The sequence below is a fragment of the Hippoglossus hippoglossus genome, chromosome 1 (assembly GCF_009819705.1).
Source record: "Hippoglossus hippoglossus isolate fHipHip1 chromosome 1, fHipHip1.pri, whole genome shotgun sequence".
NCBI lineage: Eukaryota > Metazoa > Chordata > Actinopteri > Pleuronectiformes > Pleuronectidae > Hippoglossus > Hippoglossus hippoglossus.
Window position 1 is genome coordinate 2,733,708 of NC_047151.1, and position 25,181 is coordinate 2,758,888.

The following is a 25,181-nucleotide window of genomic DNA, read 5'->3' on the forward strand; positions in this document are numbered from 1 at the left end:
GAGGTGGAGATTTGGATCAGTAACAATGCATCATATTTTAAAAGCTGTCACATAAATAATGTGGAGAACAAAGCAGAATGTTTCCTGCTGTAATGTAGTGAAACATGAATATGGTCTGTGCAGCTTTCAGCAAGTTACATTTAAGATGTTTAAGAATCCAGGGCCTATGTCAAGCACGACAGATATGAAGGAATATCAGAGTCCCGGCAATACGGACACTTCCACATAATTGAAGATAAAGTGAGGTAACAAAATAGAGAATAAAGCCTCATAACAAAACGTTATCTTTCAAACTACCGGCAGAGATAGTAGGGATCCATAGTTTTTTCCCACAGCTGAGCAGAGCGCACTGAGATAAATTCTGACCAGGGTGTTTGTAGGTTATCAGTTATTAGTTCCATGTTGGCCTGATATCTGTATCCTTGGAAAACAACACTTCTTCCAGAAAATGCTTCTTGTGATTTTATCCCTTAATTCTATCTGAACCGTTTATACAGATTGTTCAACCTGTGGAGTTTCATGCTCATCAGGGTATTGGAGGTAATTCAACCATGTCACCTCACGTTGTTCATGCAGAAAATGAAGAGATGTTAAATTCCACGCCCCCCCCCCACAGCTGAAGTAACTCCCACTTCTTCCCACGTTATATTCTCTTGTAGTGTTCTTGTAATGGCTTGAGTTTATATTACAACATTTATTTCTCTGTGCCAACCCCTCATTGCTACTGAACAGTATGCTGTATGTATAGTAGACTAAAAACCCCAAAACCAATACATTCCAATGATATTATAATTTTAAAGTGCGACAAAATTTGCGTTTAATGAATTGTAAAATAATTTAGACCTGAATGTATTTAAGACCTAGTATGTAATATTATATATACTTCAGACTCTTCAGATGATTGACTTCAGACTTGTTTAGACTTCCTAAGACCCCACAATCCCCTTGTATACAGGAGCAGGAAATGGAAAGCCTCAAACACAATACACAAACACACCTTAAAGCAAAGTGAAAGGAGATAATAAAGGCATTAGTGTTTGTTTGTGTTGCTGGTTGGAGGCGTGATACAGGGGTGGAACAACATAAACACATTTCCCAGCAGCTCTGGCGCAGCTAAGCACTGTCCTCTGCTCACTAGCCTCAATAGCCGCAACATCTTAATGCTGATTATTCACACCCGGCCGCCGCGGCGATCAGCGTCAGCAGCATCGGGCTCGCCGTTCACTCTCCACACTTGCTCCGAGTCTTAATTGTATCGTACTGCAACACACCACACAGCAGAGAGAGAAGTTTTTTTTCCCCCACTGTGGCAGCCCCAGGGGGCGAGCAAAGAAAAATGTGGAGTGGGCTCTTTCAGCAATTTCAGTCCCAGCCACCACCATGAGCATCAGAGCCCGAGGAGCAGATATGGTCCAAATTGTGAATCCACCCACACTGCATGTCACTCTCTATCACACACAAACGGAGCATGCTATCTACGCCGACCACACATACATGTTCACACACACACCTACACACGCTCACACACGCTCAGAGTCTTGCAGGGAAAATGATGTTTCGCCCATACACAGAGAAATGGAAAACTTCACATAAAGAAGATGGAGTTGATTGTATGCTGTAGACAACAAAAGGTACTGGAAATTACTCTATTGCCTTTGCAGTTATTCTAGAGTGCCTCCACTCCCACTCCTGCTGTAATTATCTATAATCTCATCTCAATGTTGCATCTAAGGTTTGAGTATGAGTGGGAGCTTGGCATGTTGGCACGCTCTGTGTCTGCCTCCTGATAGAACTCTTTCCACTCGGCTGAATTACCCACTCGATGATGACTCGATGCAGCAGAGCAAAAAATGATGCTCCCCAGACTCCCATGTATTCAGATTCTTTCCAATGGCTTCCTTACCCGACCACCCCGCACCCCCACCCATCAGGCTGCACACCCGAGCAATGTCAGGAATATGGCCTGCTATGGATCAAGGCTCTTTGATATCCTACTGATAAGAAAATATCAATTATGCCGAGGATCTTTTAATAGATTTGTGTGACCCAGCGTGTCATGTATATGCACAGGAGTGGAAAGAGACAATGAATTTGTATCTTAACTAGCATGACTTCTGAATTCTTCATAGGCAACTAACTGCATGTTAATTTGACTGAAAATGCCAGGATGTGCATTTGTTTTGGCAGCGTTTGAACCTCATTTAGTCCCTGCTCAGAACATGTTTATGGATGTGCTGTTGTCAATTCAGATCATTGGAGGATATTACCATCGGTGGAAAGAATGAAATTACATGTTAAATGTGCTGAGAAATGAAATTGCTCTATTACCAAGCAGAATAACAGAGAAGATTTTAATTTACATCTTTCTAAATTTCCATTCGCAACTAGGTTGCAGTGCTTGCACAAATTTACAGAATCATTTATTAAACTGCTTTACTTCTACTAGGTCTAGACTCTCCCCTCCGTGTGTGTGAGTGATTGGTTTGACCCCTCCCCTTCAATTAGTACTTCAGTGCTACAGGTGCAGGTGGACAGGGGGGGGTGAACACAGTGACAAATCAGCGGTGTCAAGTTGCGGAGGTTCAGGTGTGTCTTGGTTTGCATGGCAATGACATGAGGAGTAATATCACAGGAATCCACTAGAAGACCCCCCCCCCCCCCATATTGCATTGACATTCTATCTACAGGGAAATATGACACAGCCGACTGTATGCAAAATATGCCAATATTGCTCTGCTTTGATCATTAATTTATCACTGTATATATAGAATTCAGCACTATTGCATGTTGCGATAACATCAACTGTTCTGCATATGCCAACCTTTCCACAGCAACACATCTGCAATCTACTGTATGTGATGAGCTCATTGCTGCAGGGACACAAGTGAGTGATGATTGTGTTTGGATGTCAAATCAGACCTCGGCCTCATCGTCCCCTCCCTTTCTCTCCTTCCCTGTCAATCTTTGCCGTGCGCTACCAAGCAAAGCACCGAGATCTTAAAATACACATTTCAAAATATAACAGCCCAGAGATAGTCAAGTGGTAAATTCCACATCTGGGGCCCCACTGATCAAGGTCGGAATCACACCAGAACTTTTTTTCTGCTGCGTGGCCGCTGTGTCTGCCTATGTAGCAAAAAGTTTGATAAGTGGCCCTGAGAAGAGGGGCTGCAACTAATCAACAACAAAACGCTGCTTCTCACTTCATTAATCATCAAGCAGAAGTATAAAATGTCTGTAAATTATGGAAATGTCCGTTTCAATTTCCTGAACCCCAAAGTGACATCTTCCTATTTCTGCTTTTAACTTCAAAGAAGTCAATTTATAATGAAAATACAGCAAAGCCTTCAATCCTTACTTTTGAGTATACTAGACAACAATGTTTGCCATTTTAAGTGGATAAATTACAAAAGTTATCAGTTTTAAAAATAGTTGCCACTTGACTAATTTATTAGGTAAATAATTATTATTTCAGATCAACTAAAATCAAAAGCTCTTGATGGAACACAGACATTTAATCTGCTAATTAAATTGTTCAGTCATTCATCAATCAGAAACTACAATCATGCTCTCTCTGTGAGGATTTGTTTTTTGGCTTTTGGGTTTTGGACAAAACAAGACTTGGCTTGTGTAAACATTTGAAAACAAGTACTTTTTCAAATTGTTTTCTTGCATTGTATATCCAAAACAATTAAAAGTTAATCCAACAATTATTTCCTCCAAAAATCCATTAACTATGGAAAATAATCACTGGCTGCAGCTCTAGATCATGAACAGCTTTACATCCATCTGTGGGGATGTTGTGGGCTGTGCTGGCTTTGTGCAGACACATTCACAGACAGATGGACGGACTAACCAACAACGACATGATGAGCGGGGATAAAACGTGAGCTGACACACCTCTCTCTTTCAGGGAAAGAAATGAAACGACAGTCGTGACCACTGCACCCTGAGGGACGGCGTTGCCAAATTCCCTCTCCCAGCGACGACTAAAACCAAAGCTCCTTAAATGCAGAGATAGGCCGCAGAAGCGAAAAGAATCTCCGCGATCAGGATTATCTCTCTTGTAGCAGCCTGCTCAACAAATGCTTTTCTATCTGGTAAACCGTGTAGCTCTAAATTCAATTAGGGCCACGTAAACATTTTCGTGTGTGGCAAGTGAGCTGTGAAAGGGCAGCAAACAGGCTCAGGCTGCAGCGGGGAGAGACGCGCACGGCCTGATCTACTTCAGAGGAACGGAGGAGGGAGCGGATTTGAGATGCTGCAGGAGATGCGCTGCAATATTTAGCATTCGACAAACTAGCTGCTTTGTGAGTCCAAGGCTGTCTCTTTATCACTCAGAGTGTGTCTGTCTGACTGCGTGAGCCTCCCTCCTGCTCACTCTCATCACACACAAACACGGGCAGACAGACACGTAGTAAACACTGGATCTATTACGTTCAATCACAATCACAGAGTCTTCTCAGCTGCCAAACAGCATGACATTTGTCCAAAGGCATCCGTCCAGTCGCACTCGTCATACACAACATACTGTAAGCAGGATGCATCTACGTGCAGTGGAGCTGCATGGGCCCAACACACTTCTCCCTCTGTCCCCCGGTCGTGCAGCTCATATTACACTTCATTATTCTTTAGGCTACCCACTCCCTCTAGTGATGGACAAAGGCACTGCCTAAGGAGCAGCCAGCAGGCAGACAGGCGGCAAATGTGGGACCAGGGGAATGGCAGGAAGAGCCAGCCTCCCTCGCTGCAGGCTGGATGCTGTGCCAGGCTGCCGGTGGGAAACACAGCGGTGGACTGACGGGAACACTTGTTTGACGAGAACGCACAAAAGCAGCCGCTTCCGCATAAAAATGGCCAGCCTTATTGTTATCGCTCTGTTTCAGGAAATGTGGTGCGCTTAAGTGCTGAAGGCACACAAATAAAACAAGAGGCATGCAGGACCAGGCAGACAGAAAACACACATACACATGCACATACACATACACACACACCCGGGCACTTGATTAAGCTGCTCTTCGCTGTGAAAAAGCATGTTAATTTGTATTTAAGTGGCACAACATGATAATCACCTGGGCTGTGTTTCTCCAGAGCTGCATGATACTCTGTGGGCTCCCAACAAGGCCTAGTTTTCCCCTCAGCACCCGCTCCCCTCATCCATCTCACTGGTCGGGATGATGTAGCGATGCCTTCACTCGTGGCCCTACCTCGGTGAATGTTAATAATCATACACAGCCTCCGCTGTCCTATCTGCATTCCCAGCACTTATCAGTGGGATATCGTCTTCAGATGATAAAACGCTGTGAGCAAGAAAACAACCAGGTCTGCTGCTTTAATAATCCGTCAGTTATTATATCAGATTCCGTGTCCATGTGTTCAGAACAGAGAAGATTAGGCCAATAAGCATCCAGCTGACTGCATAGATACATGAATATTGTAGCTCACTGCGGAGCGACATGGACAGAACAAATGAAAAGGTGAGTCACACATTCAGAGCACTGGACTGAATAGATTTCATTAAATAAAGTTGCCACAGAGCACTCTCCATACATTAAGTCATTGCTGCCATTTGAGTGGTCTCATTTAAATTCCATTATGTCTTTACACTGACATGGTGAAATTCAGACAGGAACTGGAACGAGATCCATCGCCTTCAAGATAATTGATACAGCCGGAGTCTCTGCAGGCCACACGGTGAAAATGGGGCATTATTCATAATTCATTTCATTTTATGTAACCGACTTACTTTTGATGATTACACAATAACATATTCATTGTTAAAGGGAGCGCTATGGTCAACACAGACTAAACAGGCATTGTGGTGCTGAGGGACCAGACATGATGGATGGAAGGGAATGGCCTCCCATTTATTTTGTAGGAGACGTGCAGTGAAGTCTTGTGCCAAATCACCAGATTACCACTGCCTTTGTTAAGTACTGAATCCAGGTGTTTGCCAACAAAGATTATCCCAATTTTGTCCATTTAAAAAAAAAGAAAAGTCATGGTTCTTCATCAACTCCCTGATGAAAAGGTCAAGCCTGAGCTATCGCTGCTGCTCGTACTGTGACACCTCTGGGATCATTTGTGATAATTAAAAGGCATACGGTTACTTTCACTAGCATGCTGTGGTAGTTAATGGGAGATAGTTGGGTCTTGTGGGGGATAAAAAGAGAAATAGATGCCATTGTGGATGAGGATGCATCCATCAGGAAACAAAGTATTCGAAGATTAAGGTTTTTTTCATTTCGTTATTAGTTAAGTTCTGTCCCTAGCAGACGCAGCACACTCTCATACAAGCCCCAAATCCCAGTTAGCTTACACATTAACCGCTGCATGTTCACACGATAGATCATTACATACTGACCATGCAAACATTTCTCAGCTCTGTACTCAGTGTTCAGTATTAATAACAGACTTTCTGCACAAATAACACAAATATCCTGGCGGGTTCTTACTCTACTTTATAAGATAAACACAATGAACACAACAGAACACGCAACAAGATGGTAAATTGACAATTTTCAAATCCCCTGCACTTGGTTCATGAAAATTATAAATAAAACACAACTGACCTAATGAGCCTTCACTAAAGCCGTTTAAACTGATTGTGCCTCATTTAATTTACAAAGAAACAATATGTAGCCGACACATAGCCAACACAACACTGAAACATATTCACCGCAGGCTAACTAGCCAATGCTCCAAGGAAATCTAGCAAATACCCTGTTGAATAGCCGACATATTGTTATTTTCCTTTTATCATTTAACAAACTCAAATCAACTGTTTGTGCCGCATTTCTGTTGTTTCAGATATAAATGAAAGAGATAATTACCGCCACCTACTGATATAACACAGGCGTGACATGACATGAGACGAACGAGAGGATTAACGCGCTGGGAAGCCGGTTCTGGGTTTTGTCCTCAACGGTAACATCGTATTTTTAACTTCAGTCCTCTCATACATGGGCTGTCTGGGATCTAACTGACAGAAATCTGTCATGGTGACGGAGAACTTCTTTCCCTTTCTTTCTTTCCCTGTGGCTGGCAGTGACATTGGACCATCTACTAAAAGTGGGCTGTGAACCAAAACAAAAAGAAGCTATGAAAAAAACTCTGTACAGAGTTGAGTGTTAGTTCCTTCACCAGGATTTCGGCCCCACACCTGACCCCTGTCGACGTTCCCGTCAGTTGATACATTGCTCATGTCAGAAATATTGATAAATGTAGGTTTATACTGTCTCGAATCCACAAAGATGTGGCTGAATAGTTATTCGCCTTATTTTCACTGTAGCCTGAAGGTATATGACACACCAGGACTGATACTGAGCACCATTGATTGTAAAGGCCCACTATCAGTCTCTATGACAGGACTGGGGCAGCACTGTGGCTAACCGCACTGAGAATTATTGGGATTTAGGAGGTTTAAGCTTCTACTTTGGGGAAAGAAATGCTCTCGGAGTTTGCCAGGTTTAGCTGGACTAAATGAACCTTCCATCAATAAATGGCACACAGTAGGATGAGTGACTATTCAAGGGGTTCTCTTCTTTACAAATTCTACAAGAGAAAAAGTGATAAAGCTTTACATAAAATAAAAAAAACACACAAAAAATCAACAACACAAGCCCTCATTGACGCCGGCTTTTATGTGCTGCTCTCAGCACGACGTGCCACACTGCAGAAAATCACTGTGCTGTTGACGCAGGCAAAAACAGACTTGCAAGCTGTGGCGTGTAAAAAGTGTGATACTCCTTGTGTTCAGTGCAACCTCGGCGGCGTGAATAAAGTGCGTGAAAGAACAGAGTAATTGGAAAAACAAGCGACGAGGGTCGAAGTGGGGCCACTTGAGGATGACTCCATTACAGCAGCAAGAAAAGACAGATTATGTTTCACTGTTGAGATTAATGTAAAGTAGAGGAGACACCAGTGCTGTCTCTTTCATTATGGCTATTCTATGTTTGATTATATATCCATTTATAGCATGTTTTTGCTACGGTGATGTAGTTTTGCTTTCATTTAGGTGACGGAAACAAAAACACCCATTAGGGTAAAATGAATAAAGATAGAACTTTATGATCTCGGGCTCTGAAGCTTGTGTTGTCAGTTAAATAATCCAAAACTGACAGGTCTTAATCAGCCTGTTTCATTAGGTTGTTATGTGTTACTGGCAGCTCGCAGCCATCAGCAGCGACACACATTAACACATAAAGCAGCATTTCTGCACAGTCACACACACACACACATAAAGTATGCATAGATAAGTGCACACACATCCCCTACACCAACACACAAACACCCACTTTCGCACATCTCAGCCATTTATCACCACAAATGTGACAGCGTGAGGCGACTGCAGTCGACTCTCTCCCCCGGCTCTCTGCAGTGATACCTGGCAGCGAAGGGGAGCGGCGCACGAACGCAGCCCCCCCCCCCCCCCCTCTCTCATCTGAAACCGGACGGACGGCGACGAGCAGGAGAAAGCGACAGCCTCGCTTCCTCTGTGCACTGGGTAAACAAACTTGATTACAGGTGGCAACAGTTTGTCGTCTGTTGGATCCAGGTGCCAACTCTCAAAGATCCTCGAGAGCAATTATCAGCTGAAACAACGCACTGTACTGAATCACACAGCATTTGGCAGATACGCTGACTGTTCTTCAACAGAGTGGCCAGGAAAAGTGTCTGTAATGCAATCAGCTGCAACAGTAATATTAATACGTTTATAACCAGTTTTCCATCCCTCCATCATCTATACTGCTTCTCCTTTGAGGGCTGCGGGGGAGCTGGAGCCAATCCCAGCTGACACCCTGGACAGGTCTATATCTATTTTTGTTAAACATCATTTTTTATGTCGAAAAATTCTCTACTCAAGCTACATTTAGTTGCTTGTTGTGGATTTTTTTTTTTTCCCTGTATCATACAGTTTTCATCAGCAGAAGCGCGAACCACTTTCAGGACTCCTCATCCATGTTGGCTTAAAGCAAGCCGACGCAGCAATTGCTGACTATATTGTGATAATAGTAAGCTACTTACTGAATCATACTGTAACATTAGCAAAACTAGAGAAAAGCCCAAAAGCCAGCAAACTGACTCAGTCATTCCAGTTACACAGCAGCCTCCGTCTAGACCACCTAAAGCTGTGGCTGCAAAAGCTACTGGATGTGTTTAACTGAGCAAGATTGTAGCCTTTGTATTTACTATCACAGCTTCTCATTTCAGAGGGAAGACTGTGTTATTCATTTTTATCAAAAGTTACACAATTGAAAAAGAAAGTATGTATACTTCAGTGAGAGTGAAAGAGAGAGAATGCGTTAGATAAAGAGAGAGGCAGCAAGACCATGTGACTCGCCCCTGGAACGTGATCAAGCCGAGCTAATTTCTGATCAGAGCACACAGAGTCAGAACAATGGCGAGTCAATGGCGCAGACACCCAGTGACTGTGAGAGTGCCTGAGTGAGTCTTTCTATGTTTGGACCATAAAATAGTAATTTTTTTTACAGTTTTTAGCAGCTGTGTCAGTAATTTACTGCTCCTCTCAATGTTCCTATCATTCGCACTGCACACTGCCAACCGGGTCGAGCCAAACCGAGCGCTCACCGCCATTTCCTCCTGCTCTCCTTACATTGACTAAGTTTACAAAGTCTGTTGTTTTTACCCAATCTGAGTTTTCACATTGTGTCCAATCACACTGTTTGTGTGTGTGAGTGTGTGTCAGTACAAGAGATAAGCTCAATTATGACTGAATGCGCAGCTCTGAAGAAAGATTTGAGTCATTGAAGAAAAGTATCGATCATTATGTGACGATCAGTGTTGATATTGTGGCGTCCTTTCAAACAAATCACCTCAACCGAGTCAGAGAGAGAGAGAGAGAGAGAGAGAGAGAGAGAGAGAGAGAGAGAGAGAGAGAGAGAGAGAGCAGCAAAGTCAGGGTGTGTGTGTGAGCACTGTTACATTTCCCTCAAGTTCTGGGACTATCTCACAGAAGCTACACAATTATTTATAGTAACCAACTGCTTAGTTGCTTGGGTACCGAATTCAAGGTACCGGCACCGGCACCGGTATCCGTTCAAATGTGAACGGTCTTCGTATATTCCTTGTTTATGTACACATACATGGCTAATAAAGCTGATTCTGATAATAAAACCATTAATTAAGTTAGGAACATTTTGCAATTTAAAAGGAAAAACATTTGCTCTTGGTTGAAGCACCTTACACAGTGATTACAGAGTCTGACAGTGGGTGTCGCCCATTATCAGGTCTCTCCACACGTGTAGGTTGTCAGGAGTCTGGCTGGTCTAGGCCTTGTCACAGAGTCGTCCCCGAAGCACTTGGGGTCATTATCATTTTGGAAGATGATCCCCAACGTGATATTTAATTTTTGGGATCACAGACTTAACAGAGGACTGAAGTTGGACATATAGTGGATGTCTTTAATGGTCTCTTTCAACTGAGTCTAATGGTAATTAACAGTGTTGCGGAAGTTTTTTGTTGGTGTGCGAAGGATACAGGTCATGAGAGAGCTGCCACTGAACAGGTGGCCCAGGCTGGATACTCCTCACTGTTTCTATCCAGGAAAGCCAATGGATTCCTTACTGATTCTAAACATAACATCACGCTAGAGCAGATTTGAGTGAGAGTAGAAGGAGACAGTTCGAGGTTAAGTGTGCCATTTGCTTTCCACCAGGCACTGGGAGTTGTCTATACAGTGTTTACTTTGAAGCAACCGTGGGTCTTAACCAAGGGTGAAAGTAAGTAGTACTTTCTGCTTCTTCATAACATACCAGTGCCAGTGTCGTGATGAAAAGGGATTGTCCACCAGAAAGGGATTGAAGCTCAGTGAAAAAATGACTAAACTGCAAACATTTCTTTGGCCACAAATGTGATTATTTGATTATAAGAAATTCCCAGGGACATAAAGTTAATTGTGTGAGTCCCAGTTATGACAGTTTGATAAAGCAGTTGTAGATGCATATAAAGTGTATCAGTGCTCAATCAATTTCTGGTAGACAGTCACTTTTGGACATGAAACCGGGACAATGGCAGAAATACTATTCTTCGTATCATATTATTCTTTACCATCAAAATGATCTCAAAACCTTGATTTTAAGGTTGTGGCCTTTCCTGATGCTCAGTTTCATGTCAACAGCATGGACAGTAAACAAGCTGCACAGATTCCACATATTGTCCTATGAGTCTGGCATGATAACCTGCGCAACTTTACTTCCTGAACAAACAGTACTTCAAAGGGAGCGTTTTAACTTATTGTGCCTTCAGCCCTACTTTGGATTCATGTCATCAAAAAATCGCGAACTTTATCGATGTCATTGGCACGAATCAAGGAGGAATGATGAATGAACTATTTACCTGATTTCAATGAATTTGTTGAATTTTCTTCAATTTGTAAAAAAAATTGATTTTGAGAGAGTTTTGTCAAAATTCACAATTTATTCTGTTGCACAATGATTTAAAAAATTTTTAATAAATAATTTGCTCTACATGATGTCAAGTGTTTCCCCTTTCTTTCCATAGAGGCATTAGAATGTGTGTGTTCAGGGATTCATGAGGCTGGGTGCGGGACGACAAGATGAAACACTGAACGTTGAGGTAGCAGTGGCAGCAAGAACTTCAATCTACTTCCACCCCTGGTCTTAACTGATTTATCTTTAACTACAATATGTGTTGGTTCAGTGTTGGGAATAGTGAGCCTGCGGGGGAGGGAAATGTGGTAAAAACTCAGGTGCATTGAGCCTGTCATAATGTTTGGGTTTTAAGAGTGTAGCGATTTTGGTCCTGGGCCTTTTGCCCTTACTTTAAAATGTATTGACTACTGAATTTAGGAAGAAGGAGCAGCCCAGGGATAGATTAACAGAGGTCACGGCAAATGAATCATTTATTTTGACGGTGGAAATGTGGCCAATTAAAGAGCAGGGAGCTTTTATTCTGTCTTTCCAGGTCTCTTTTGATGTTATGTATTAATGAGGCAAAATTGTCTTTGAATATATCATCCTGGTTTGTTGAAACATGGATCCTGAGGTGTTAAAATTGATTGAGTAGTGTGATTATAGGACGGGTCCCCAACCTCAGCATCCCAGTCAAAATGGCTTTGAGGCAGAATCTCAGACTTAGACCAGTTAATGGAATAGCTGGAAACCTTGCCAAAGCTGTTAATCATATTGCGGTCTGACGGGAGGCAGGTTGAGGGATTTGTTAGATATAACAAGATGTCATGGGCATATACACTGATTTTATGACAGTTTGAGTTGTCGGAATTGCAGTAATCCCTGTCTTATGGCTGAGGAGAGCAGTTCTCTGAAAAGTGCCAATGTACTGGTGATAATGGGAACCCCTACCTCTGCTTATATTTAATGATCTAGATATTTTTTTTTCCATTATCTGCGGTGACGGTAGATGCTGAAGGCATCCAAATCCAATTGTTGGAGAAGAACATTTGGACTCAAAATAATGGCAGATTATCTTTGTATCTTTTTTGATGAATTTAATTGAATAGTCTTCATATGTTTTCTGAGAAATAATTCCCCTTTGATAAAACCAGTCTGAACTAATGGTGCAATAGCTTATAATCAGTGTCTGGTCGGTATCAAGGTCAGGGGTGTGTAGTTCAGAGGCGTAATAGCTGACTGTTTCATTTACTGTGTGGTCATTGATTGTGGGGACAAGACTACTTCTATTGATGTGTTGTTGCATTTCTCAGTTTGTTGTTTGAATTTGAAGCTCAATAATATTGTATTCCTTTTATGACAAGAAAACTGTTACCTTTGAAAGGCCAAGATACAGACAACCTTCTGAACGCCCTGCAGCATATAAGGGGTTCTCAGGAGGAATTGAAAGTAATAGTCTTTTCCAGCCGATTCGTGGTTCTGCGTCAAAGCTACGCCATCGGTTACTCACCAATTATTTACACATTTTCTAGCGTCTCTGTTTACTTCAGAACAATGGCGAGTGTTAAAAAGCGGATCATGTTGGAGTTGGCGCTAAGAGATGTTGAAGCAATTACTTTTTCTGGAAGAACTGAAACAGGAAAAGAAAGACGGCGGAGGAGATAGTCTGCACGACCACTAAACGGAGTGAGGCAAAGCAGAAATACTGTCTGCTGGAAATACAATGCTACCAAGCGGACCAATCACAGCTCTTGCGGTCTGAGTTACCTCCCCATGTAGTTACATTTTTGGGAAGATGCACGTCAGGGTTCTGCATAGGGTTCTGCATAGGGTGTACTTCTACACGTAGGCTACTCTGGAGCTACGGCAAAGATTCGACACAAAAGCATGAATTGGGCTGTAGGGTCACCACTAACTGAACAACCAAATGGATTGATAATAACTAAACATTTCCATTGGCCAATCATACTCTGTGTAGGTTACAGTATAACTCACAGCAGGATTATGAGAAGCCATTCTACTTTATGTTCCACTGAATTCTTCACCCTCACGGCAAACCAAACCTATAAAATAGCATCAGGATTATTAATTGAATGTCGTCCATGAACACTCACACTCTCGGTTATGAGGCAGACGTCTATTAGTAGCGTACCCATCAAGCAGTCCAAACAACTCTTACGGCATCATTCAAAATTTAAAAAGCATCTCGGCATGGGAGCTGGGTAAGAGACTATTACTGCGCTTGATAGAAAAATATAATGCGGTTTCCATTCAAAGAAAGTAAGTGCAAACCTTGGCGGGAGGAAAATGACTTGTAAAAAAAAAAAAGATGACATGACGGGATGAAAATGACAGGATGATTTCTTTAAAGGGCTCTTTTCAAGCAGAGTTCGTCGCCAGATGCTACGGACAGTCAGAAGTTCAGTCACGTACGTGCTGCTGCCGGAGTATTTTACGCTGCTTGAGACAGGATCAACAGAAAATAGAAATCCCAAATCAGGAGCGTCTATCTCCCGCTGGCATCAATGAAAGATGCTTGCACAATCTGTTTAGTAATGGGGGGGATGTTTAAGCAGGTTATTACCATTAAAATACAAATGGAAATTAAGAAGCAGACCTGATTGTAAAATTAATGCAGCGTGGACCCATTTTACAGCCACTTTCAATCTCTCATAGATAAACCAGTAGATCACTTTAATTAGACAATGTGTTAATTGACTGCAGGTCCTGGGGTGTGATGTGTCAACATTAGTCTCCATCAATGACAAACTCCTCCAGACACGACACCATTCACTCCGACCGAGAGTGAGACAAGAAACTGAGAATCACTGAGGGTGTGTGTGTGTCTGCGTGTCTATGCCCATGGTTTTTTTCTGTCCATGCGTGCAAGTTCGTGTCTGTCTGCTTGCATGTGAACAAATATGTCTCTGAATGCCGGCAATTTTGTGAATTTGTGACCTTGTGAATATATATTAATGTGTGGGAGGGAGGAGAGTCAGGAAGAGAGTAGAAGCAAAAAGAGGCTGAGGCAGAGAGAGGAAGACAGAAAGAGTGAGAGAGCGACACAGCGTGCGATCGCTTCACTGTGGTCTGACATTATTACGTGCTCCTCGCCTGGCCGCTCTCCCCGGCTTTCCCGTGTTCTGGAAATAGCAAGGGACATCAACATTACAAGGTATCACACTTGGATCGGGACAAAAAACGCATCTTGGGTCAAGATGCACTGTGCCTCCGGGACGTGGAAGTCCCACAGGCACAAACCCTCAAAGCTTGATATTCCTTAAGTCAATCCATAGAAGTTCAAACTGTGCACAGCAAGAGAGTAGGACAAAGATATGCCGCCTGGTTTCTCCCAGATGGGGAAAAGGCATTTGAAACCAAATTAAATCTGACACTTGGTTGTACCAATCTAATTAACGCACATATACTTTCACACAGACTTCTCTCTTCTACCTCACACTCTTTCCCTCGCACAGATAATGTCAACACACTTGTGCCAAACAGGATCTGTGGCCAAGCGTATGATTATACTCTCTGAAGTCGAAGCGAGGTGGCTTCCATCAGGGCCTCAGCCACCGTGGCAATCACACAGGAAACATAATGAGGCCATTAGATTTGGGGAACGCTGCCTTAAAGCCCCTCGTCTGACTGGCTCGGTTCCTGCTACATGCGTGCTCATAACTTCAAAGCTTTTAACGGCTTGATGTGATCCGAGATCTGTGGCGTGCTGCAGCAGCAGGTGCAATGCACCCTGATTGGATGGCTTCCTGAATAGCTTCCTTGATGTGGTGGCGTTGCTGTGCTGAGCACAAGGGAGAGTTTTAACATTATGCGACACTTCTAAGTGCATCCAGTGACCTTTAAGTGAAGTAATAAAATGCAACCTATAAATGTGCTGACCTAGTTAAGTTTGGATAAGAGCTGGATTTTCTGTATGCTGTCATATGGGTTAGATGATCTTGACAGCTGTATGTGTTCGGCTGATTTTTCATCCTTTGAAATCTAACCAGCAAATAGGGCAAAGGCTGTACTCCTTTCCCCACACAAAACCTATCTGAGCAAATTCTGCTTTTTAAAGTGCTCGCCTAAAATCTTTGGAACACATTGGAAGTGTCCAGAAATGAAAAGTGACCTCTAGCCTACATGATGTGACTCATCATGCACATGGACACTTCGCTTGGCCATAGAGTGCAAGCATGAAGTGATATAACATGCTTTTAAAACCACACTGCGTGATATCGGAAGGTCAAGAGCAAGCCACAGCCCAACCCCAACTGTCCAGTAACTGCAGCCAAGAGTTTAGCTCTGGAGGCCAGTCAAGACGGATTTTCCATTCATGTTTTGTGGCACATGGCTTTTTGCCATGACATCATACTTTCACTGCAAAACAACAAGGGATGGGAAACAATTTTGTAGACACTAATTAGAGGAGGAGGGAGGGAGGAGAGATTGAGGGATAAGGGAGATAAGGCCCGCTGGAAGGTTTACATTATTTATGATATCCCAGTTTTTTTTTTCCCTATCTATCTTCCTCCAGAGCAGAGGGCCACCATGGTAGTGGGAGAGAGAAGAAAAGAAACAACTTTACAATGTATTACCATCAGTACTTAAGGCTGAATGGTGAGATGGGTTGATGGAAAAAGAGCAAGAGGACGACCTGCAGCTATATAATAAATGACATCCCCTCTCTGCAAAGACCATGGTTGGGAATGCTGCACACGGCTCTATCCGTGTTTGTGGGTCTCTGGGGTCTTTCTATACTAGAGATGGTGCATATGATGACTACAACATGCAGCCAGTCAGGTTGACAAAGTATTCAACTAAAACATTTTTCATAGGACTACAGATTATTTTCATAAAGGAGTCAATAAATGATCCTGATCAACATCGTGGAAAACAAATGTGAATATGTCTGCTTTTTTGCTGCATGACATTTTCAGCTCATGAGAGTCTGCATGTGTTCCTCCGGTTCTCAGGGGGGATTTGGGAATTGCGAACACACCCAGTCAGCTCCATTGATGACTTGCCAGATTCGGCTGACCTGCCTCTGCGTGAGTTCTCAAGACATTAAAGACCACAGTCTTATGCTAATTTTGCCCCCACCCAATGGATGGAGGACTACAAAGACAGCGCGATGTGCCATGGTACATGAAGAGAACATCAAGGGGGGGAAATGTGGTGGTCAGCCGGAAAGCTGCCCTGTGCTATCGACTAAATATGCCGATATTCATGGTCACAATCTTCTTAAAGGAGCATATTCATTGCCATTACGCTGTTGGGAGGATATCTCAAGGTTCCCTTTACCAGATGAATGTTTCAAGATCACACTTAAAGAGGCAGTGCTCAAGCTGTTCATTTTGTATTCCAGCTGTCAGTCACAATGCCATTAAGTTCATCACTGGTGAGGGTGGAGGGGTTCCACAGCCTCAAAAATACTTCAGGAAAGAACACATCACTTTGCTGTAGGGATGCTTCACTGGAATTATGCCCATGAATATGATAAATCACAGTTAGTCCACACATTGCTAACTCTACATTCCCATTTACTATCTAAGGTTAAGATTTCGACATAACCTGCATAAGCCTAGGGCAGGGACATTGAGACCCATAGAAAGACAGACACAAGGAGAGAGAGAGAGAGAGAGAGAGAGAGAGAGAGAGAGAGAGAGAGAGAGAGAGAGAGAGAGAGAGAGAGAGAGAGAGGTAGGGCTGGCTTCAGGGGTAGAGACAGCAAGTTGGACAGGTACAGGGAGACAGTGAGAGTGTATTAGCCTTGTGTACACGCCTCAAAGGACACACCATTCCCCCCGAGGGAACCCACCGCAGCGGCAAGCCCTCCCGGAGGTTGTAGCAGTACAAGACACAGCCGACCAATCTGGCTGAAATGAGACAGAGAAAGTCTCCAGACCAAAGAGGTTGTGAATTTATGGTTGATGTTGAGGGCAGCCAACCAAAATGCATACCAGAAAGCCAACCAAGATTAATTTACATTTATATTTTAGGCATGTGGTCCACATGAACTGAAATGGTTCAGCAGGAATTCAGTTTCTTGGCGAAAGGTCAGTGAAAGAGGGCACGTGGCCATCCATCCAATCAGTGTGACAGACCCTCCAGATAAGTCATTCTCCACCAAAATAAAATGTCATATTCCAAATCCTCCAGCCTAAAGGACAAAGCAGGTCACACGTTAGTGTTTCCTTGGTAACCCTCTGAACAATATTGCACATCATTGCTTTTTTTGAAACGCATAAATAAAAATGATTCATATGAGCCTTTTCTGATGTACGATCATCATTTAGTTTAAGTCAATTAAAATGACTTGGTTAAGGATAGGACTAATTGAGGAAATAAAGACATGTGGTCATAGTGAAAAGAAAGAACTGAAGACTGCTGGAAGGAAATTAGATGTTATCAATAGCCTAGAGGCATTGATTAATGTCAGTAAATGATCACAGCAATTGTTAAAAAAAGAAATACATGGTCAAGTTTGGGGAAATGTGCTTATAGTTAGGAGAAAGCAATGTAGACTGTGTGTAGAAGACAGGATGACACCCACAACTTGTTTGATACCAGAGGCTAAGGCCAAGTTCAGGAGGTTAAGAACTGATCATGATTACAGCTAAAAGAACAACTGAGTTAAGTTCATGGAGCTGATTTATGTTCAGGGTTTAGGTAAAATTGTGGTCATGGTAAAAAAAACAAACAGAGGGTTAAATTACAAGAATGATAAAATATGACAATAACTTTAACTGCTGCATGTTTCTCGCTGCTAACAACAGCATTTGCAAAATGACATCCTAATTTCAAAGCTTTTATAAAAGCACGGCAAAACATCAGACTGCATTATCAATAGGAAGGTCTTGTTACATCTTGTAAAAAAAATTATGCCAACTGACTGTCGATCAAGTCCCAGAGCTCTCGAGATTGCCGAACAGTGACAAATCTGCTGCGATGCTGAGAGGGTGGACCATAAAATGCATGCCTGTCCTATGCTGAGTGCACAACTTAACCAACCCTGACTGACCATGGCTACCTCCATCCAGTGAATTCCAGTCCAAACTCAAGTGTTTTACCTCAGCTCTTTGCCTCAATTAAAGTAAAAAAAAAAAAAAATGTATATTGCCATTTCCAGGTTCTCCAACCTTAGCCAGCAACCATAGGACCACTATGGATGAATACAGGAAAATGTTTTATTTTGAAAGTACGTGTGGGGCCATCAGGTGACAGTATCTGGATGACATCAGATGGAAGGAACATCTGGCTGCAGAGCATGGAGAATGAACTCTCTTGACTCGTTATTAATTTTAAAAAAATAATTAAAGTTTCTGATCATCACAGCCTACGTTAACCCCTCATAAGAGGCAACAGTCATTAATTACAACACGCAGTCAAATATAACATAGGTCAAATGTAACATCGGTCATGTCTCATGTGTTTTTTGTAAGTCTCTAACCAAACAAGCAATGTTCTTATTTATGTACAAGTGTACAATAGGCAGATACGATTCGGGTAGCTGAGCCAAGATGGTCATCCATCCAATCAGCTAGTTATTCTGTTAGCCAGCCACTTACTCTAACTCTAACTTAACTACTGCTGCAGTTAAATTAGCAGACTTCATCCTCAATCCTCTCGCCCTACCAGCCCATTCATCACAACAACAAGCACCAACGGCAAACTGAAGATTAAGTCGAAGATCTCCTCTCTGGAGGACGATCTGGAGGCCATGCCTGATTTCCTTCATTTTTGCCGAGGAAGAAGAAAAGACTTTGAAATAAAGGGCTCAGTTGTTAAGATAATTATTAAAGATTTAAAGCTGAGGGGCAGCGGCACACAATACCCCACTCACCCTCTCCATCCAGTGCACACTCACGCAGTTACACACACATGCACGCACACACAAGCATGTTCCACTCGCAGCGCCTCAGTCTTCACTGCAGGTTAAAAAACAAGTTCATGCACCATGTCATAATCTGCTCAGACAAGACTGAATATGTGGGATTTTTTTTATTCATTTTTTTCAAATGGAATAAAGCGAGTGGAGCAGCCACAACAACAAATTAAGCTTGTGAAACCACAAAGAGAGCCCAGCGGCTCCCTGTGAGCTTACATGGTTGTGTAAATGACTTTGATTCATTTTGTCTCATTATTCTCTTCCTATGAGGGCCCTTTTGTGTAAGAGGAGCAGGATTTCCATCCAATTCACGAGCAGAACGGGCCTGAATGTGGTCTGTGTCTGAGAGCTACTGATGTTGCAAAGATTTACAGATGTTTCAGCAGCAGGTTTCCCCTTGTCTTGGACCTGTGCAGTGATGCTGTGATACTCAAAGAACTGCATGTTGCCCTACTCTATCCACAGAGAGAACCTATTCAATTATGTATACTTTCACCGTGTCTTAAATGGAGCACCGAGCATTCAAGGAAATATTTTGCCTCAGTTTATATTTTATGTCAGTGCTGTCACAATCTCTGCAGTTTACTCTAGCGTTTCCCTGGGTCCATGTCATTTGGCACGATTATTTCTGGGAGGCATCTCCTCTCTGATGATAATGCCGATGGGGAAAGACTGAACCTCCAAACACTGCACACCCCGTTGGAAAGGCTGTGGTAATGCATCTTTTTATGTGCAATATAATAACAGTATCACACACCAGTGGCGGCCACCTAAGATGTTTAAAGATGAAATAGCTCCTAAAAAGTCAATAAGGTGCTGGGTTCAGCCAACTCAAAAAATTCCAGGGAAGCACGAGGAGTCAGACAGAGGAGAAATTCATAATCTACAGAAGTCAAGGGCTTATCAGAGACTGAGCAATATTTTATGACTCCCTCCTTCCCCAGTCAATTAATTTGGATGAAAACCTCGCATCAGTGGGGAGGAATGAATCATGCATTAGCACATCTCCAAATCGCTGCAAATAAATCATAAATAGCGTTCACACCAAGACCATAAATCACGGTTAACTAAATATTGAACACGGAGCTTCCACTGACACGGGAAAGTGACACGGGTTTGGATAAAGAGACAAAAGATGCTCCAACAGGGAGAGAGGATTTCGTGCGTAATACGAGAGATCACAGGTGGCGCGCTAATACGATTCACAAACGCCACACGAAGTCTGACATTTACACAGAGCAGCGCGTCGGTGCGCATCTGTAGCTTCCAGTGCACCTGTTAACAGTGAACCACAACTCAGCCGGCACGCCACGGCGCAGAGTCCCTGCTCCGTGCGTCACGGAGTTTGTTCACTCAGCTGCTGGGAAAACAACCCACTCTCGGGGGAAGAGTCCGTGTAGAACGCGGAGTCGTGGAGAGCAGCCAAACACGCAGAGCAACAATTCTGATAAGCCAAGGTTTACTCACGCTGCTGTTCTGTCCTGACCAGTAAACCACCGCGTGGTTGTGCGCAGAGTCTCCCGTCAGAGCGAAAGTGCTGCTGGTGATCTTGGGCTCATCCTGCCGGGTATTTCCTCTCCCGTCGTTCCTGTTCCAGCCGAAGTCGGACCTGCCCTGCTTCTGTCCGTCAAACAACGAGCCTCGATCCTCCGGTGCGCCCGCGTCCACGCCGGTCCGGCCGGTCCACCTGCTCTCACTGAACTCGGCAAACTCAGGACCGCTTCTCCTCGCTCTCCGGAGCGCAGCATCCTCACCCAACTCGGGCTCCCTGTCATTAACCCTGCCGCGATGACTTTCTCCACTATGCCCTGGTGTTTCTCCCTTTGTTCTTACTCCATCCAAACTGACATGTTGGGGGAACATGGGGACATCCTCGACAGAAATGTCTGTCTCATGGTCGTCGTCCACTCCAGCATTTTGTCCGGAAACCCCGAGTTCCTTCAACTCTAAGTCGCTCGGCTCCTCTGTCGGGTCAGTGCGCATTCCCGTCTGTAATTTCTCCAGGTGAAGTTGAACTGGCGACGGGCAAGATGCGCAAGTTATCTCCGCTTTGGCATTTTGCAGGGTAAGAGCGGCTATCATCACCCAGATACCTAGAGATAAGTGCAATCCTGGGCAGAAGCCAGCCCAAGTCTCCATCGCTGACAGAGATTTTGGGGAGTGAAGGACCGTTAGAGACCTTATCCGACACCTAAACTCCCTTCTCTCAGTTCGATTTGGAATCAGTGGCGCCTCGATTGTCCGTCTGGTTGTTTGGGAGGGGAGAAAAAGTGCTCCTCAGCGAAACTGTTCACGTCCAAGGATCTTTGGTCGGGAAAGCCACCACACAGGAGGGAGGAGCTGCATCACAGCCAGCTGCCGAGTGTGCGCCCGGAAGAGAGGGAGAGAGAGAGACGGAGAGAGAGAGAGAGAGTGTGTGTGAGAGTGAGAGTGAGAGAGTTAGAGAGAGAGAGAGAGAGAGAGAGAGAGAGAGAGAGACGCTGTCCGTGGTGCTGATCTTCTCCCGTTCTCACTGTTAGAAGTTTACATCTTTATGTACGGCACATAAATCCCAAACTTAAAAATTCTCTTTTTTTTTTCCATGCGGGTTCGAAACACTGGGCTTTAAGTTGGATTTGGTTGCACCTCCGCAGGAGGAAGAGTCCGCAGGGGTTTACACAGGCCTACTTATAGGCCACCTGTTTGACCAAACTGCCACTGAAATCATAGATGGACCTGACAAGTCAATACAATCTAATTCAAAAGAATCCAACTTTATTTGTATAGCGCCAAATAACAACGGAAATGATCTCAAAGCACTTAAGGTCGAGACCCACAACGAGTCACTGTGTTTTCAAGGAAAAAATCCCCAACATGTACCAACAGAATTATTGTTATAACAAATACAATGGAGTAATGTGAGAAATAATTCATGAAAATATGCTGCCATGGCCAATTAAGAGTTTTTTTTATGTTATGACGTTATCTTGCATATTATATTACTTTATTATTATTGATTATAGTATTCATTCATTCTTCGTATTATGTATTCAATAATTTTAGGTATTATAAACCTTATATACCCTATAAGCATACCAAAGAGCAGTGCAACCATGTATGTCCAATCAGACATCGAACTAATCCTAATAATCTTGTATTTACAGATACACAGCTCCTCCACACAGAACCCAGCAACCTCCAGTGGTCACTTGCATCATATTTGTTGCTTCTGTGGCTGTGGTGCAAGTGTCCACATCCAGGCTGCCAGTCTCTCCCCCTCATTCCAAGCTCAGTGTAATGTGAAGAATGAAGCAGAAGCAGCTCCTTCCTGGCGGAGACCGGGTCAGTGTGACGGTATATGGGAAAGAAAACCCAGGGGGGCAGAACACTCACTGATGGATTGGGAGGAATTGGCAGGGAGTTGCACCATTCCTGAGGGGGGAAATAAGGCAGCGCCTAGAGGCACATGAGAGGGAGGGAGGGAGGAAGGGAGGGAGGGAGGAAGGGAGGGAGCGCTGGAATACTGTGCTCTGCCCATCAAGGACCCAGAGCGCGGAAGGAATGGTGATATAAAAGCAGGAAGCTTGTGTTTTTGTGAGACTCAGGGAGATAGAGAGAGAGAGAGTGTGTGTGTGTGTGTGTGTGTGTGTGTGTGTGCGTGCGTGTGTGTGTGTGTGCTTAAATGTAGGGGGCTTATTCATTAGCGATCTAACATGTTGTGTCCTTGTCTATCAACTTGACTGGCCATAAATTACCCATCAGGGAATACTCAGGGGAATGGGCCTGAATTTCAACACTTTTCAGATCATATCAATGTGGAAAAAAAGAGAGTTTTGTGGATTTCCAACTGCAGCGGCAGAGCAAGCACACACAGCCTCATGTAGAAAAGAAATGAGTAGGAGGGAATAAAAGCAGCCATATATACCAGATTCTATATAGTTCATATGTGTTCTTTATAGCAGACATGTACATTTAACCCAAAGAGTCTCCGTTTGTCAGAACAGAAGGAGTCTTTACAGCAGCTCATTTCAAAGGTGAGAGCCACAAGGCCATGGTGGTTTGTTCCTATCCCGGAGGTCAGGTCACATGATGTCCAAGGGTCATTAACAAAATATACAACCTAAAAAAAAAATGTTATGCAGATTTCTTTATTTTACAATTTCATTTTCTTCTGTTTTATTGATCACTTTAGCTCTTTAGGCCTGTGAATAGTAGTCCGATGATTCAATCTAAGGATTAGATAGGGTTAATAATCACACTCTGGTTGAACTTTTGAGTTCATGAGACAGATTCATCTTAAAGGATTAATATTTTATGTTTTGAAAAACGAGTGGTTCGGTTTGCAATGAGATGAGAAGGTTATCCTACATGCTAAATTTGAAGCTACAGCCAGAAACCAGTTAGCATATAGCTACAGGTACTGGGCATTACTTCTCTTTTGCACTCGTGTTTTTACACTTAGCCTTATTTATAAATCAAACAAATGATTACAGCCACATGCAAAGCTATGGAAAAATAATGTTACATTTCTTTCAAAAACATGAGAGTTGCATTAGTCTCATCTTTCATGAAAGGGAATTAACATTTTCCCACAATGTTACAGTTCTTTGAATGTAAAGGTCATTAGCCAAAGCAGTTGGGAACCATTGTCCTGAACTCAGCCATGTCCTCTACCCTCTGGACCCTGAAAGGGACATGTCAAAGCAAACAGTGACCCAAGACAAACTCTAAGCAACTCAGATCAACACAGAGACAGGGACTGTATTCCAGGACTGAGTTATTTCAGAGTCAGACATGTAATGAGATTTTAATGAAACTGAATGAAACTTCTGATCTCTTGTGATGCTGCCATTCATCAATTACCATGGCTTACTAATGGAGTGGAAATTATTAATCACTTCTAACAATCAATCACATTAGATCTTTCAAATCTATCCACATCCAAGTAAGATGTATTTTGCACAAAAAAGGATCCGAGCACATTTTATGTTTCAGACATACGGTATTTCACATATTTCACGATGCAATATGGGTTTATCTTTACAATGAGGGTGGCCCGGTGCTTGAAGACCACCCTTCAACAGGACGTGTCCGTGAGCAGGACATTTAATTCTGCCAGGAGCCAGTGGTGCTGATCTGTACTGACCCTGCCCTCCTTCCCTCCTGCAGCTGAGAGATTCATAATGTGATTCTATGCATGTAAAAACGTTCACATTATATTACACCATGACATAAAAACTAAAGAACCTCAGCTGTGAATCGCATAGTCTGTATAACTTTATGGCAATAACTTCATGTGATGTAAGAGTTTGTGGGTGATAATGAGTGTAAAAACGAGGATGACTCATTGTTTCTATTCAAACGAAGCAAAAGACCCTTATACGACAATCTTGGTAAAAAAGAAACACTGTGACAGGACTGTAGCCTAAAAAGCTGTTATTGTTGAATATTTTTCTCTTTTTCTGTATATTCTTTTCTCAACACGAAGGTCTAATAGCTGTTTTAAAACCATCCAGCTGCCACCAACATTCTGGTAGAGACACTGAGCAAAGGGGGTCTCCAGACCACCAAGAAGTGGAAAATACAAATCTCACCATGACCGAGACCAAAACAGACACTGCTCAGTAAGTAGGGGCCCCCCCGAAGCATCCCACTGGGACAGGCTGGACTGTCACAACAGAGTTTAAGTCACAAGTTGTTTATACCCTTAGTCATCAAAACACCTGGATATGTCTGCCTTAAGTAGAAGTCCGCGAAGGCTGAACCCAAATGAGATAGCCTCATCTGAGGAGGATTTCTGACTTTTGCCCCCAGCTTGTCTCACCCTTACCATAGCAGTGTTAGCTACTTTACTTCATGTACTACTTAAATGTTTTAGGAACCTTTGAAATGGGCCAGCCTAGTCACGCTGGTCTGGC

The 25,181-nt window shown here is 43.2% G+C and overlaps 1 protein-coding gene and 1 long non-coding RNA gene across 3 annotated transcripts in view; one reads left to right on the forward strand and one right to left on the reverse strand.

Annotated features, from left to right (window-relative positions):
- The window catches only part of sorcs3 (sortilin related VPS10 domain containing receptor 3), a 207,701-nt gene extending 186,046 nt beyond the window's left edge, over positions 1-21,655 (reverse strand). For both annotated transcript variants that reach the window (XM_034591721.1, XM_034591710.1), the window contains exon 1: positions 20,752-21,655. In XM_034591721.1, coding sequence (XP_034447612.1) covers positions 20,752-21,423 — 672 coding nt within the window. In that variant the 5' untranslated portion in view covers positions 21,424-21,655. The remainder of the gene's footprint in view (positions 1-20,751) is intronic.
- LOC117765287 overlaps positions 1-25,181 on the forward strand; it is a 175,147-nt gene that overhangs the window by 94,119 nt on the left and 55,847 nt on the right. The window lies entirely within an intron of this gene.